The following is a 13,317-nucleotide window of genomic DNA, read 5'->3' as shown; positions in this document are numbered from 1 at the left end:
AATCTAGAAAATGTGCAACTCTGCCCCCCTTGTGTGCGTGCTTTATACACAGGACAACAAAGGAGAAAAGGCTGGCTTTCAAGAATTGTGTGAAAGGGGCAACACAAAGTCACCGTCCCGCCTCTCTTACAACTTTGATATTTCCTCAGAATTAGGAAATTTTATGACTTTTCACACAGAATGACAAAGACCGTGACATCTCATTTACTATCTTACAATCTTCAAAAAATTAAGACTCAACTTCCCCATTTTGTGTCAATGCCTTTCACACAGAACAGTGACAGAAAGTATGAAAGCAACGATACTAGCTAGCTATTCCAGCTCTAATACTACTTTAGAATTCAGAAAATTACCTCATAAAATTTGTGTCTTCCTTTGTTTGCGTTCCTTTGGTTGCTTTTCACACAGAATAACAACATGGAAAAATCCGGCTTTTCAGGGAAGTGTGAAAGTGACAACACAAGGCAGTGTCCCATTTCTGTTATGGCTCTGATACTACCACCAAATTTTGAATATTGACGACTTGACTATCCCAGTGTGTCAGTGCTTTTCACACAGAACAGCAACACGGAAAAAGTAGTTTTTTTTTAGGGGAAGTATGAAATGGCCACACAAGTCACCGTCCCGCCTGTTATAGCGTTGATACTACTTGAGAATCCACACAAAATTAGCCAGTAAACCTTTGTGTTCTCCACTTTGTGTGTGCTTTTCACACAGAACAGCGACACGGAAAAAGTCCTTTTTTTAGGGGAAGTATGAAATGGCCACACAAGTCACCGTACCGCCTGTTATAGCTCTGATACTACTTGAGAATCCGCACAAAATTAGCCAGTAAACCTTTGTGTTCTCCACTTTGTGTGTGCTTTTCACACAGAACAGCGACACGGAAAAAGTCGTTTTTTTAGGGGAAGTATGAAATGGCCACACAAGTCACCGTCCCGCCTGTTATAGCTCTGATACTACTTGAGAATCCACACAAAATTAGCCAGTAAACCTTTGTGTTCTCCACTTTGTGTGTGCTTTTCACACAGAACAGCGACACGGAAAAATTAGATTTTTTTTAGGGGAAGTATGAAATGGCCACACAAGTCACCGTACCGCCTGTTATAGCTCTGATACTACTTGAGAATCCACACAAAATTAGCCAGTAAACCTGTGTGTTCTCTACTTTGTGTCGGTGCTTTTCACACAGAACAGCGACACAGAAAAGGCTCGATTTTAGGAAAAGTATAAAAAGGGTGACATAAGGTGCCGTCCTCTAGCTGTTACAGCTTTAATACCACATTATAATCCAGAAAATTGCCTTTTTAAATTTTGTTTCTTGCTCAGTTTTTGTTGGTGCTTTTCACACAGAACAGCGACACGTAAAAATGTGGCTTATCAAGGAAGTATGACAGTGACAGCACAAAGCCGGCTTCCTGTTTCTGTTCTGGCTGTGATGCTGCCTCTAAATCTGGTGAACTGGTGACTTCGCTACCCCAGTTTGTGTCAGGTGCTTTTCACACAGAAAGGCCGTCTTTCAGGGAAGTGACTACACATGATTATACCTCAGAATCGGCCAACATAGCCAGTAAAACTTGGCTTCATGCGTGTCTATTATAATTATAATTCAAAATGAAGGTGCTTCAAATATTCAAGATTGTTGATTTCATGTTTAAAATGATTTTTTTACTGCAACCTCCAAATTCAAAGAGCAGGTTTTTCAGTGCATTCAGGTCGCATTTCAACTTCCACGCTTGACAGGCGTTGACAAACACAGGAAGACACGCAGCCACAGACGCGCACACGTCAAGTTTGAACAAGCTGAGCAGGAAAGGAAGGTGCAGCGGCGTTACTTTCTCCACTCAATGAACCCGTCGCTTTCTTTCCGACCACTTTGTTAGGCATAGGGCTACCATGGAGGAAAATGAGGACTCCCGCTCAGAGATAAAGTCTTTACTTGCCCTGCGACCCCTGCCCAGGTTCCGCTCTCAGAGTGACGCCTCCGGCTTTGGCGCCAGGATCCTGCTGAGGCTCAGAGGTATCAGCTCAGGTAAGAGCAGACATGACACACAAGCAGCCGCCATTGTTGTTTACTTTTTCACTGTGATTCCAGTCAGTGTATTAGCCTTTCTGCATGAAACCGGTGTATAGTTTGGAAGTAAAAGCCAAAGAAAAAGCCAAACAAGCTCAATCGTCGGCGCTCACTCACACGAGTTCCCACGAGGTGTGCCGAAGTCTCTGCGAGATTTCATGCATTTTTTCCAGAAAAGCTCATTTGCATAGCATCAAGTTGCAACTGTCTTCTATATTAAAGTTGAGTGACATTTGCTTTTGCTCTGATATTTGATTCACCAAAGCATTTATGTGTCGTTTGGAAGTCATCGGTGCTGAATTGACTCGTTATATCTGACTTTCAACCTCGACACCAGCAACCCAAATGCACTGTCCAAGGCAAATGGCATTGTCGATTGTTTCTCTTCTGGTTGTCTTGCTCTGAAATGTCAGTCTGTTCCAGTTTTGCAACCTGAATCGTTACTGTGGTTAAAAGCGTTTCCTACTGAGCTTTTCATCAGCAGCCTTCATTCCTCTTTAAAAAAAAATATATATTAGACCACCTTTCACTTTATGTACAGTTTGGGCACATATAATGATGATAACATAAATAGAGTTTAATTTAAGAGATGATATCCAGCAACTTCCATCGTTTTCTTAATTTTTTTCCAAAATGACTTATATTCTTATGAATGACTATAATTATTGTAATGGTAATGGTTTAATTTCATTTGAACATGCATCAGATTACAATTGAATGCATCACATAATCGGTTCACAGTTCCACATGTCCGAAAGGAGTAGGAAGAAGCAAAGCTTATTAAATCCTACCCCTCCATCTGGTACTTTTACAATCAGTAACTGTTACATTTGTTCACTTCCTGCTTTCCTAATATAAAAAAATATTTCATTATTTTTATAATTTTTTAAATAATTTTTCTTTTTTTTATAATTTTTCAATTTTTTAAATAATTTTTATAATTTTTTATTTTTTGTCACGTACCAAAGTACGAGGTGATATGGCCATACAATGACATAATGGGTACCATAGTAAGTGTCAATATAGTGATATATATAGCACATCATGACTGGTTCAAGACTCTTCATCCTTGTATTTAGCAAACATCAACTGCTTGTATTGTTTCTTGAATTGGCTCATCGTTGTGCATTGTTTGATTTCCTTACTCAATCCATTCTATAGTTTGATTTCACATACTGAAATGTTATGGCTTTTTAACGTAGCCCTAGCATATAAGTGTTTCAAATTTAGTTATTCCCTGAGATTGTACTTCCAAAAAAATGAAAATATTTGTTGTCATTGCTATATTTGTCGAAACAACTGTACCTTTAGTTGTACCGGACATTAGAATGAACAAGATACAAAAGAAACAAAGTGGTCTAATCATTTTTCCCACGACTGCAGTATATGTATGTGTACCGTGTATATATGACTAGCTGTCTGTCGACCCACCCAGAATAGCTCCGTGACCCTACCAGTTCAGAACCACAGAACATACATTCGTATTACCCAAAATAGTAGACATAATAAGAGTTAGGGACGGATATGTGGAGGACAGGAAGTGACATCAGAGGTCTGGAGTTGAGTTTTAGCTTGTCGTGGGTTATGGCCCCAACAGCAGCCCGTATTATTATCCTGTTATGAGATCATTTAAACCTGCTATCAATGCCTTACTGAACACTGACACCTAGTGACCAATGTATAATATTACATTCACAATTACAATGCTTCTTCTGCCTTGTATTTTTATTTTAGTTCATTTAATTTGTGTTTGAGAATATATATATATATTTTTTTTTTTTTACTAAAAAGTGATAATTTATGAATGAATAATTTTTGGAAGTGACAATTTGTACACAATCTTAACGTGAATATTATACACAACACCAATTCCAGCACTACCTATAAAACACCAGTGGGTGGCAGTATTGCTCTGCGAACACTTTCCTGTTCCTGCTCCATTTGTGTGTGTGTGTGTGTGTGTGTGTGTGTGAGGCGTCCCCAGACGAGAACCTTGCACTGCATTATTTTGTGTAGAGCAATGTGGGCCCACTTGTGGACGGCGTGTCATCAAGCGCGAGCATCGTCATTATCAGGGAAATAATTTCCGTCTATATTGGAGGACGGGTGGACTGCTCCTCCAAATGGCCGTGTTATTATGTGTCTGTAATTACAGAGGCAGAGGAGGAATAAAGAATACGTCCACAGGAAGACGAGATTTACTGGAGGTAGAAGCCGTAATGTTAAAAAAAAAAGTGATAATAAAGCGAAACGGAGTGTGTGAAATGAAATGCACGTACAGGATGAATAAGGAGGAAGAGGAGGCAGATGGAAAAGGCTGAAGAAATGAAGAGGAGGGGAGTGTCAGCTTGCTCCTCGAAATAGCAAAGATTACAGAGCTTGTGAGTCGACAATAACCACTTGTTAAATGCTGTCTTATGATCGCGCAGAGCAGCCGTAGCGCCTCCGACTAAACTATGCAAGCCCCTTTTGACAATTCTAAATGAAAACCCAACAGCATTATTATATTTGTGGATAAATTGGACATACATACATATATGCTAGGTACTTACTTGGCTCTGCTAGGTACTGACACTTTTCCACAGGCAGTACTAGCTACTTACAAGTACTCTTTCTAGTCCCTGTTCCAAGCTTGCAAGCTGTTAGGGTGTCTGTTACATCTGTAATATTACCTCTGAATCCCTAAAAATTACAATATTGTCCTTCATTTTTTAGTGTCAGTGCTTTTCACACAGAACAGCAACCAGCGATTAAGTGTGAGTGTGTAAGTATTTACACAAGGCACCATCCAAGGCTATCAAAAACGGACAGTTGTCCTCGTCCTACTCATTCAAGGTTGGTGCTTTTCACACAGACAACTTGACACTGGCGGAAAAAAGCCAGAAAAGAGTTTTTAAGAAGAATGTGAAACAGCTACACTAGTGACTGTCCCGTTCCTGTTACGAACTAAAAACTACCTAAACAAATTGGAAAATTTGTCCTCCATTTTGTGTCGGTGCTTTTCACACAGAACATTGACACCGGGGAAGAAGCCTGGAAAATGCTGGCTTTTAAGGGCAGTATGAAAGGGGCAATACAGGGCCTTCCCACCTTATCACAACCATCCATAAATTTGACAGGTCAACTTTGTCCTTAACCCATTTAACGTTACTGACACGGAAAAGCCGGCTTTTCAGCGCAGTGTGAAAGGGGCTACACCGGACCATCCGTTACCAGTCACCATCCCGCCTCTGTTACAACTTTCAGACAATCTCAGACACCTTAGATACTATTTTAGAATGCAGCAAATTGCTGATATTTTTCTCCTATCCTTTCACACAGAACAGTCATACAGCAAAAAAAAATTAACTGCGATCTGAAAGGGGCTACACAACCTTGGTCACGCCTCAGAATCCAGAAAATTAGCAGGTTGACTTTGTCCTCTCCATTGTGTGTGGTGTCTGTGCGCACAGTACAGATTCACAAGGAAAATAGCCTGGAAAAAGCTGACTCTGCAGGCTAATTAATGAATTTACATTATATCTCATCGGTTTTGGTTAGAGTCAAATTAATGACGCTAACCAAGGTTCTAGTGTACTTAGTATTTGATGCTGTGAGTCAGCTTTTTTTCTCTTTTCACCGGACTGTGTGTAAAGTTAAAGCCTTACTTTCCCATTGATCAGTAACTGTAATTGGTTACTCACCAAGGCCGTTAAGTGTATTAATAGATGCTGAAATGCATCATATCAGCATATGGAGAAGCTGTGGCCCCATTTAGTTTCATTGTGGTTGCTCGTATACAGGGCACTATGTTTCCATAACATCCTGCTTTATTCCGATAAAAGAAATGCACATTACTGCTGTGTTGTGTTGTGACTCTACTGTTTTTTTGAATACTTTTATGAATACTTATTATTTTGTGCTTATTTCTGCTGCTAGCCATCTACGTACATTCCTTAGGCAAGTGATTCCCAACCACACATTAGACCTAAAAATCATCAAATTAGTCTGAAAATTGTTATTTATTGTTGTATTTATGCTAGTGACATATACAGTCGTCCATCACTACCTCGCGGTTTGAAAATCGCTCCCTGACTTTTGAAAATTAATTAATGACTATGATTTGGTGGTTGATTATGGCTTATTATTAGTAAAAAAAATATCGAAAGAATACTTGCATGTAGTATTCTTGTCAGTCGGCGCCAGTAATGTTCATTATAAAGAGACATTATCTTCGATTTATACTGCCTTCACACTGCATGCAACAAATGTTCTCCTCCCATTCAGTGTGGAAGTGGTATTATTTTTTTTGGTGTCTTGGTGTCTCCCTCATTCTGTTTGAATCCCTTCTTTTGTAATATAGAATAAATCAATTGGAGGTTTGCTAGTCAGCTCGGTGGCATACTATGTTTACAGCGGTGGGCGTCACTCGTGTCCCTGTATTGATCATTGCCCATGCATTACGGTTGATTACATTACAATGTGGGCGGCACGGCGGTCGAGTGGTTAGCATGCAGACCTCACAGCTAGGAGACCAGGGTTCAATTCCACCCTCGGCCATCTCTGTGTGGAATTTGCATGTTCTCCCCGGGTACTCCAGTTTCCTCCCACATTCCAAAAACATGCTAGGTTAATTGGCGACTCCAAATTGTCCATAGGTATGAATGTGAGTGTGAATGGTTGTTTGTCTATATGTGCCCTGTGATTGGCTGGCCACCAGTCCAGGGTGTACCCCGCTTCTCACCCGAAGACAGCTGGGATAGGCACCCTAAATGAGATAAAGGTAGAAAATGAATGAATGTTAAATTCTGGCTGCACGGTGTCCTAGTGGTTAGCACGGCTTGGAGCCCTGAGTTCAATTCCACCCTCTCTGTGTGGAGTTTGCACGTTCTCCCCGTGCATGCGTGGGTTCTCTCCGGGTACTCCGGTTTCCTCCCACATTCCAAAAACATGCTAGGTTAATTGGCGACTCCAAATTGTCCATAGATATGAATGTGAGTGTGAATGGTTGTTTGTCTATATGTGCCCTGTGATTGGCTGGCCACCAGTCCACCAGTCCATGTACCCCGCCTCTCGCCTGAAAACAATATGTGTAAACAAAGAATAGGAGTGTCAGGGTGACACAAGGTGTAAAAATATTATTTAGAAAGTCATAAACAGGTTTTCTATGCTCTAACAATGAAAATATTCAATTTATTAATATTGAATCCTACTTCTGGAACCAGTTAACCACAATAAGAGTAACATTTTGACAGGCAGAACAATTAAATGCTAATTAAAGACGATACCTTTGGTGACCTTCTTGTTTGACATTGTGCCGTGAGATGTTTGCAATCTTCAATATGCAACGCAGAAGATGAACATTAAAGGCGTAGTCACCGCAATGGTTAGAACATGAACTTTGACTTTTAGTGCCGACTATCTGTGTGCCGTATTGACATGTACTGATTGCAGGCGGCTGTAATAAATCATAACCGGCAGGTAAACATTGGTCACACCTCTGCTTGGCCCCCTTCTTTTACTTATGATTTGTTTTTTGTTTTTTTTTTTGCGTCCGAGTGGGACCTCGGCACATGAGGGAGAGGCAAGGGCGAGGGAGAACGAGGACCTGAGATGGAAAGAGACATTAAGTTTTAATGCTCCTTATTGGAGGCAGGTGGGAGGAGCCTAGCGAGGGAGAGGAGTGAGGAGGACAGCGGAAGGGGGAGGGATGTCGGGAAGAGGCGAGGATCGACTCGCACTGCTGATAATATCCCCCGCAGGGTCAAGTCATGGAACATGATGGTGAGTTAGTCTCCATTCTAATCAGCTTTTAGACCAGGCTGCTTCATTTTAAAGATAATTCTAGTCAATTGTGTGCTGTACTATGTACTTTTTGCAATATTTATAATCATCATATTCAGGGAGCGCACACCTTTCACTTAACCAGTGGCCTTTTTTTTTTTGCTGACTAGTGGGAGCATCCGCCTTTTAAGCCACATTAAATAGTAGCAGGAAGCAGGCATAATGTGTTTGCACTGTACATAATGTCAGCCATTGTCAGGTGTGTTGTTGTTGTTGCTGCTGTTAGCCATGTTGGGTGTAATGGAGCGACATGTCATATATGTCATTGGCGGCGGGTTGACGACACAAGTTTATATGGTTTATCTCAGCCGAGTTCACACTTGTGGTTCGGTACCCTGGTGCACTTTGATGTGGTCCACACTGGTGTTATAGTATATTACTTAGATTTCACAATAAGCTTCTAAAATGTACTTTTAAAGAGCAGTGCATTCACATTTGAGGAAAGGAGCCGCACTAGCAGAGGAAAAGTTCCTTTTAACCAAAGTGTGAATGCACCATTAATGGTGACCAGGAGAAAAAGTCTCCTTTTCATGTTTCCTGTGCTCATTTGAACCCGGAATATGTGCTTGACTGATGACTTTGTTATCTTTAAACATGCTTATGTGTTCTGGAGTGGCCTTAAAGTGAATTATCTGTGCTGTTTTGAATGTATCCACAATTTGGCTGCAAGCAGACAAAAAACATTTATTCCTCACAGCCACCTCCACATTAGAGTACAGTACAACTCAACTTAAGCTTTAAAAAGAACACAATGTGCCTCGCTATTCAGGCAGGATTTATTTGCACTTCTTAGTTGTGTGAAAACAACATTCCAGCCTGACAAGAATGGAATATGTACATCACAAACTATTCAACTAGTCGAGTAGCAACGCGTTTGATTTTTTTGTTGTTGAAAAGTCCGAAATATTCAACGTATGAACTACACTTCCTCACTAGACAACTGTGAGGTGCATTCAAAGACACTCCGAACATCACAAGTAGGTCTTGAGCATGCGCTTACGGCCTAGAAATCGCAGAAAATACACTCCTCACAACTAAAATGACCTGGTGTCTTTGAATGCAACTCGTTGTTACTTATAATGGCACGATAAAAATGTAATTTGAGTCTTCTGCTATTATTAAAGAGGCTATTTCTGGGAAAACATTTCATACATACATTCCATGTCCTGTGTTCATAAAATACAGTAAAAATGGCCATGTTTCACACATAGTTGCAGATGGTGATTAATCATAATTAATTCACTTGAAAACTGTGATTAATTTGATTAAAATCTTTTCATCATTTGACTGCTCACATCACAAAAAAATTTACTTTTACATGAAAAAATATTATTCAAACATAATTTAAAATGACAAAGTGCGAAATGAATAATTAATTCATTTGAAAACTGTGATTAATCTGATTAAAACTTTTAATCATTTGACTGCCCACATCACAAAAAAATGTACTTTTACATGAAAAAATATTATTCAAGTATAATTTAAAATGACAAAGTGCGAAAGTGATAAAATGACAAGTTCTTTGTCAAAGTGCTGGCACTCGTGACTTTCTTTGGCCCCATGGTGGATTATTTAGCGGTTGAATTAGTGTGTTACGTGTGATGCTGTAGGAAAACTGAGACAGTGTGCAAAAATTGAGACCAAATTTTGGAGAAAAAAAAATTCCCGAATCATACGAATACCGGATAATATGAAAACTGCATTTCCCATTTCCAGTTTCACCAAACGCAGCATTGGATAATATCATTGCCATATCATATGCCATCATATCCATGTATGTATATAATTATGAGTGCTGCAATTAATATATGAATCTGCCTGTACCAGATGAGTGGTAGCCCTTCAGGGCAAAACAAAGTCAGTACTGTTGTTTGGTATGTGGCTCCATCAAGTGTAGGTGTGACCAAATTGGGAGTCTTTTTTTTTTTTTTAATTGGCCCTTGGCACATTGAAAAAGCAAACAAAAAAAAATCAAACAAGAAAAAGTCAAAATTGTATGAAAATAACGTTGTGATATGATGAAAAATAAGGTCATTTTAGAAAACATGTTATTTTTTTGAGTGGTAACATTATGAGAAACAAACGTAACATAACTTTCACTCCGGTTTCCTCCCACATTCCAAAAACATGCTAGGTTAATTAGCGACTCCAAATTGTCCATAGGTATGAATGTGAGTGTGAATGGTTGTTTGTCTATATGTGCCCTGTGATTGGCTGGCCACCAGTCCAGGATGTACCTGCCTCCCACCCAAAGTCAGCTGGGATAGGCTCCAGCTTAACCCTGTGTTTTTTTTTTTGTTTTTAGATGACAATAAGCGGCATAGAAAATGGATATTGAGCAAATATTAACTGAAACATTCATGTTTACGTCACTTCATAAATTGTGATGGTCAGGAGGATAACTTAGGACAATTTCAATGGCCTCAAAAAAATCAATAACAACTACAAAAATAAAAATATCATTAGGTATTAGATACAGGTACATCACATGTCTGAAAAAACAGATTACTACATTTTCCCCTATATAGTATAAATGCTATCTGAAGACACTTTTTGTCATGTTTTAATTAAAAAAAACACCGTCCTATTGGTGTAACAACGTATTCAATATCAATCAACTTTGTTAACCAGTGAGAACGCTTTAAAAGCAAACCATAGTACAACATTGTTTGGGTAAGAAAGCAATATTAAGTCTGCTTCTCCAGTGTTTGTGTTAAGCTCAGACAGGTCTGTATGTCAAATATGAAGGAATGCGAGCTGCTTAATACTCCTGTAACACACAGCCACGTCCGCTGCCTCATTTCCCTGTAACGGTGGCCTTTATTCAGCGCTTTGTTACCAACCTCTCCTTCTACTACAGCCTCCTTTCTTTCTGGGGCTTCGCCTTGGCTGCATCTCACCCTCCGGCTGGCCGTCTGGCAGGATGTCAGCTATTGATTTATACAGGCAACATTTTAGCATTACGGCCGGTGCCAAACAGTACACAACAAACAGGAGATCGGGTTGCAGACAAGCTGGCTGGCAGATGGGAAGAGAAGGAGAAATGACAGTAACCAATCCCGTAATAATACTACCAAAGGAGACGGTGCTTGCAGGTTATTCATTATTCATTAAATATTCTGCAGGAATTTGCCACGTTTGGAAAGCCAAACTGGAGTTCACACTTCTCTCTTAAACAATCCCAATCCCAGTATAGCCGCTGAATACATCCACTCGGATCATTTTACAAAGCATGCATCTCTTTGGTAATTAGCTCGTACTTTTCGCTGGGACTAAACGGCTGACTTTAATGAATAAGTCAAGGTAAGGAGCGGGGGGGGGGGGGGGCTCTCAAAAGTAGCACTTAAACAATTATTAGCCCCTTGTTCCGCTGAGGCCACCTCTTTAATATTTGATGACTCCCCTTTTTCCCTTCAGAGCTTTTCCTCCTCCTCCGGTCAATAAGAAGGTCAGGAACCTTGGATGTGATCTCTGTTATTTAACGTCCTGAAAAAAAAATGCCACCTTAATGAACAGGAAGTAATGTGCGATTGCTCATTTATAAATGATAAACACCACCTTTCATTTTAAAAACAGCAGGCTTCACTACACTACTACTACTATCTTAAAAGGGAATTATTATGCTATTTGTATTGAGTTGTGGACTTCTATAGAGCAGCTACACACAATAACCCGCACAAAAAGCTTTCCAGTTCTTCCAGAATCTGCACCTATTCAGGTGTTTTTCTTTGGATTTTGTGCTTCTCGTGAAAACGCTCTGTTGGAATACAAAGATCAACCCCGGCCCCCCCATTTGTGTGCCGTTTTGGTTTGTGCCATTGAAAGGATTATTTGTGCTGTTGTACTTTTTGATTTATTCAAGATGAACGATGTCCCGTGATGATGTCACCGGCCTCCCCATGCTCCAAATAGTCACAATCATTTGTGCCACGTTTGTGTTGGTCTGTGCTCCGATGAGAGTATGTAACCAGCCGGGTTTCCAATAAGCGGCTGTTCCAAAAAAGCTACGGCTAAGTCCACAAGATGGACATAGCTGTTCTTGTTTGAGTTTTTGGTTCATTTCCTAGCATCAATTTTGGAGCAATGGCTGCACGGTGATCGAGTGGTTAGCGCGCAGACCTCACAGCTAGGAGACCAGGGTTCAATTCCACCCTCGGCCATCTCTGTGTGGAGTTTGCATGTTCTCCAAAAACATGCTAGGTTAACTAGCGACTAGGCTCCAGCACCCCCGCCACCCTCGTCGTGAGGAAAAGCGGTAGAAAATGAATGAATGAATAAAATTATGTTAGCTTAATTGACGACTCCAAATTGTCCATAGCTATGAATGTGAGTGTGAATGGTTGTTTGTCTATATGTGCCCTGTGATTGGCTGGCCACCAGTCCAGGGTGTACCCCCGCCTCTCGCCCGAAGACAGCCGGGATAGGCTCCAGCACCCCCCACAACCCGCAACCCACAAGAAGTTTGACCCTCTTTCTTCTTCATCGCCTACACGGAATCATTTAGTTGGGAAAATATTCCCTCTCGATGCACAGAATCCTTGAAATTAACACTTTAAGTAGAGCACGCTAGTAATGTGCTAATCGATACTGAAATATTGGTACTTTGATAGTTCTGAAGGCTGCACGGTGGATTGGTTAGCGCACATGCCTCACAGCAAGGAGACCCGAGTTCGATTCCGAGCATCTCTGTGTGGAGTTTGCATGTTCTCTCCGGGTACTCCGGTTTCCTCCCACATTCCAAAAACATGCTAGGTTAATTGGAGACTTCAAATTGTCCATAGATATGAATGTGAGTGTGAATGGTTGTTTGTCTATATGTGCCCTGTGATTGGCTGGCCACCAGTCCAGGGTGTACCCCGCCTCTCGCCTGAAGACAGCTGGGATAGGCTCCAGCGGTAGAAAATTAATGAATGAATGAAGTCATAATATTAAAATGGCTGCACGGCGGTCGAGTGGCTAGCGTGCAGGTCTCACAGCTAGGAGACCCGAGTTCAATTCCACCCTCGGCCATCTCTGTGTAGAGTTTGCATGTTCTCCCCGTGCATGCGTGGGTTTTCTCCGGGTACTCTGGTTTCCTCCCACATTCCAAAAACATGCTAGGTTAATTGGCGACTCCAAATTGTCCATAGGTATGAATGTGAGTGTGAATGGTTGTTTGTCTATATGTGCCCTGTGATTGGCTGGCCACCAGTCCATGGTGTACCTTGCCTGTCGCCCGAAGACAGCTGGGATAGGCTCCAGCACCCTCGTCAGGAAAAGCGGAAGAAAATGTATGAATGAATGAATTTTGGAGCACTTATTCCAGTAGACAACCATGCTGGTCACATGATGTGGTATGGGAGTCTTTCTGGGTTCTTTCTGGATCATACAGTATGGACTAATGGACCAAGATGCAGGCTTAAGACCTGAGACTACTTTTG

At 40.9% G+C, this 13,317-nt stretch overlaps 1 protein-coding gene across 3 annotated transcripts in view; it reads left to right on the top strand.

Moving 5' to 3' along the window:
• phactr2 (phosphatase and actin regulator 2) overlaps positions 1-13,317 on the top strand; it is a 32,473-nt gene that overhangs the window by 1,359 nt on the left and 17,797 nt on the right. For 2 of the 3 annotated variants that reach the window (XM_058057982.1, XM_058057985.1), the window contains exon 2: positions 1,884-2,032. In XM_058057982.1, the coding sequence (XP_057913965.1) occupies positions 1,884-2,032 (149 nt within the window). Of the gene's footprint in view, positions 1-1,883; positions 2,033-7,777; positions 7,838-13,317 lie in introns of those variants that run through there. The other variant, XM_058057984.1, reaches the window with a different exon arrangement.

The sequence above is a fragment of the Doryrhamphus excisus genome, chromosome 20 (assembly GCF_030265055.1).
Source record: "Doryrhamphus excisus isolate RoL2022-K1 chromosome 20, RoL_Dexc_1.0, whole genome shotgun sequence".
NCBI classification, from domain to species: Eukaryota; Metazoa; Chordata; class Actinopteri; order Syngnathiformes; family Syngnathidae; genus Doryrhamphus; species Doryrhamphus excisus.
Note: the sequence above shows the minus strand (reverse complement) of the source record. Positions and strands in the feature narration are given on the sequence as shown.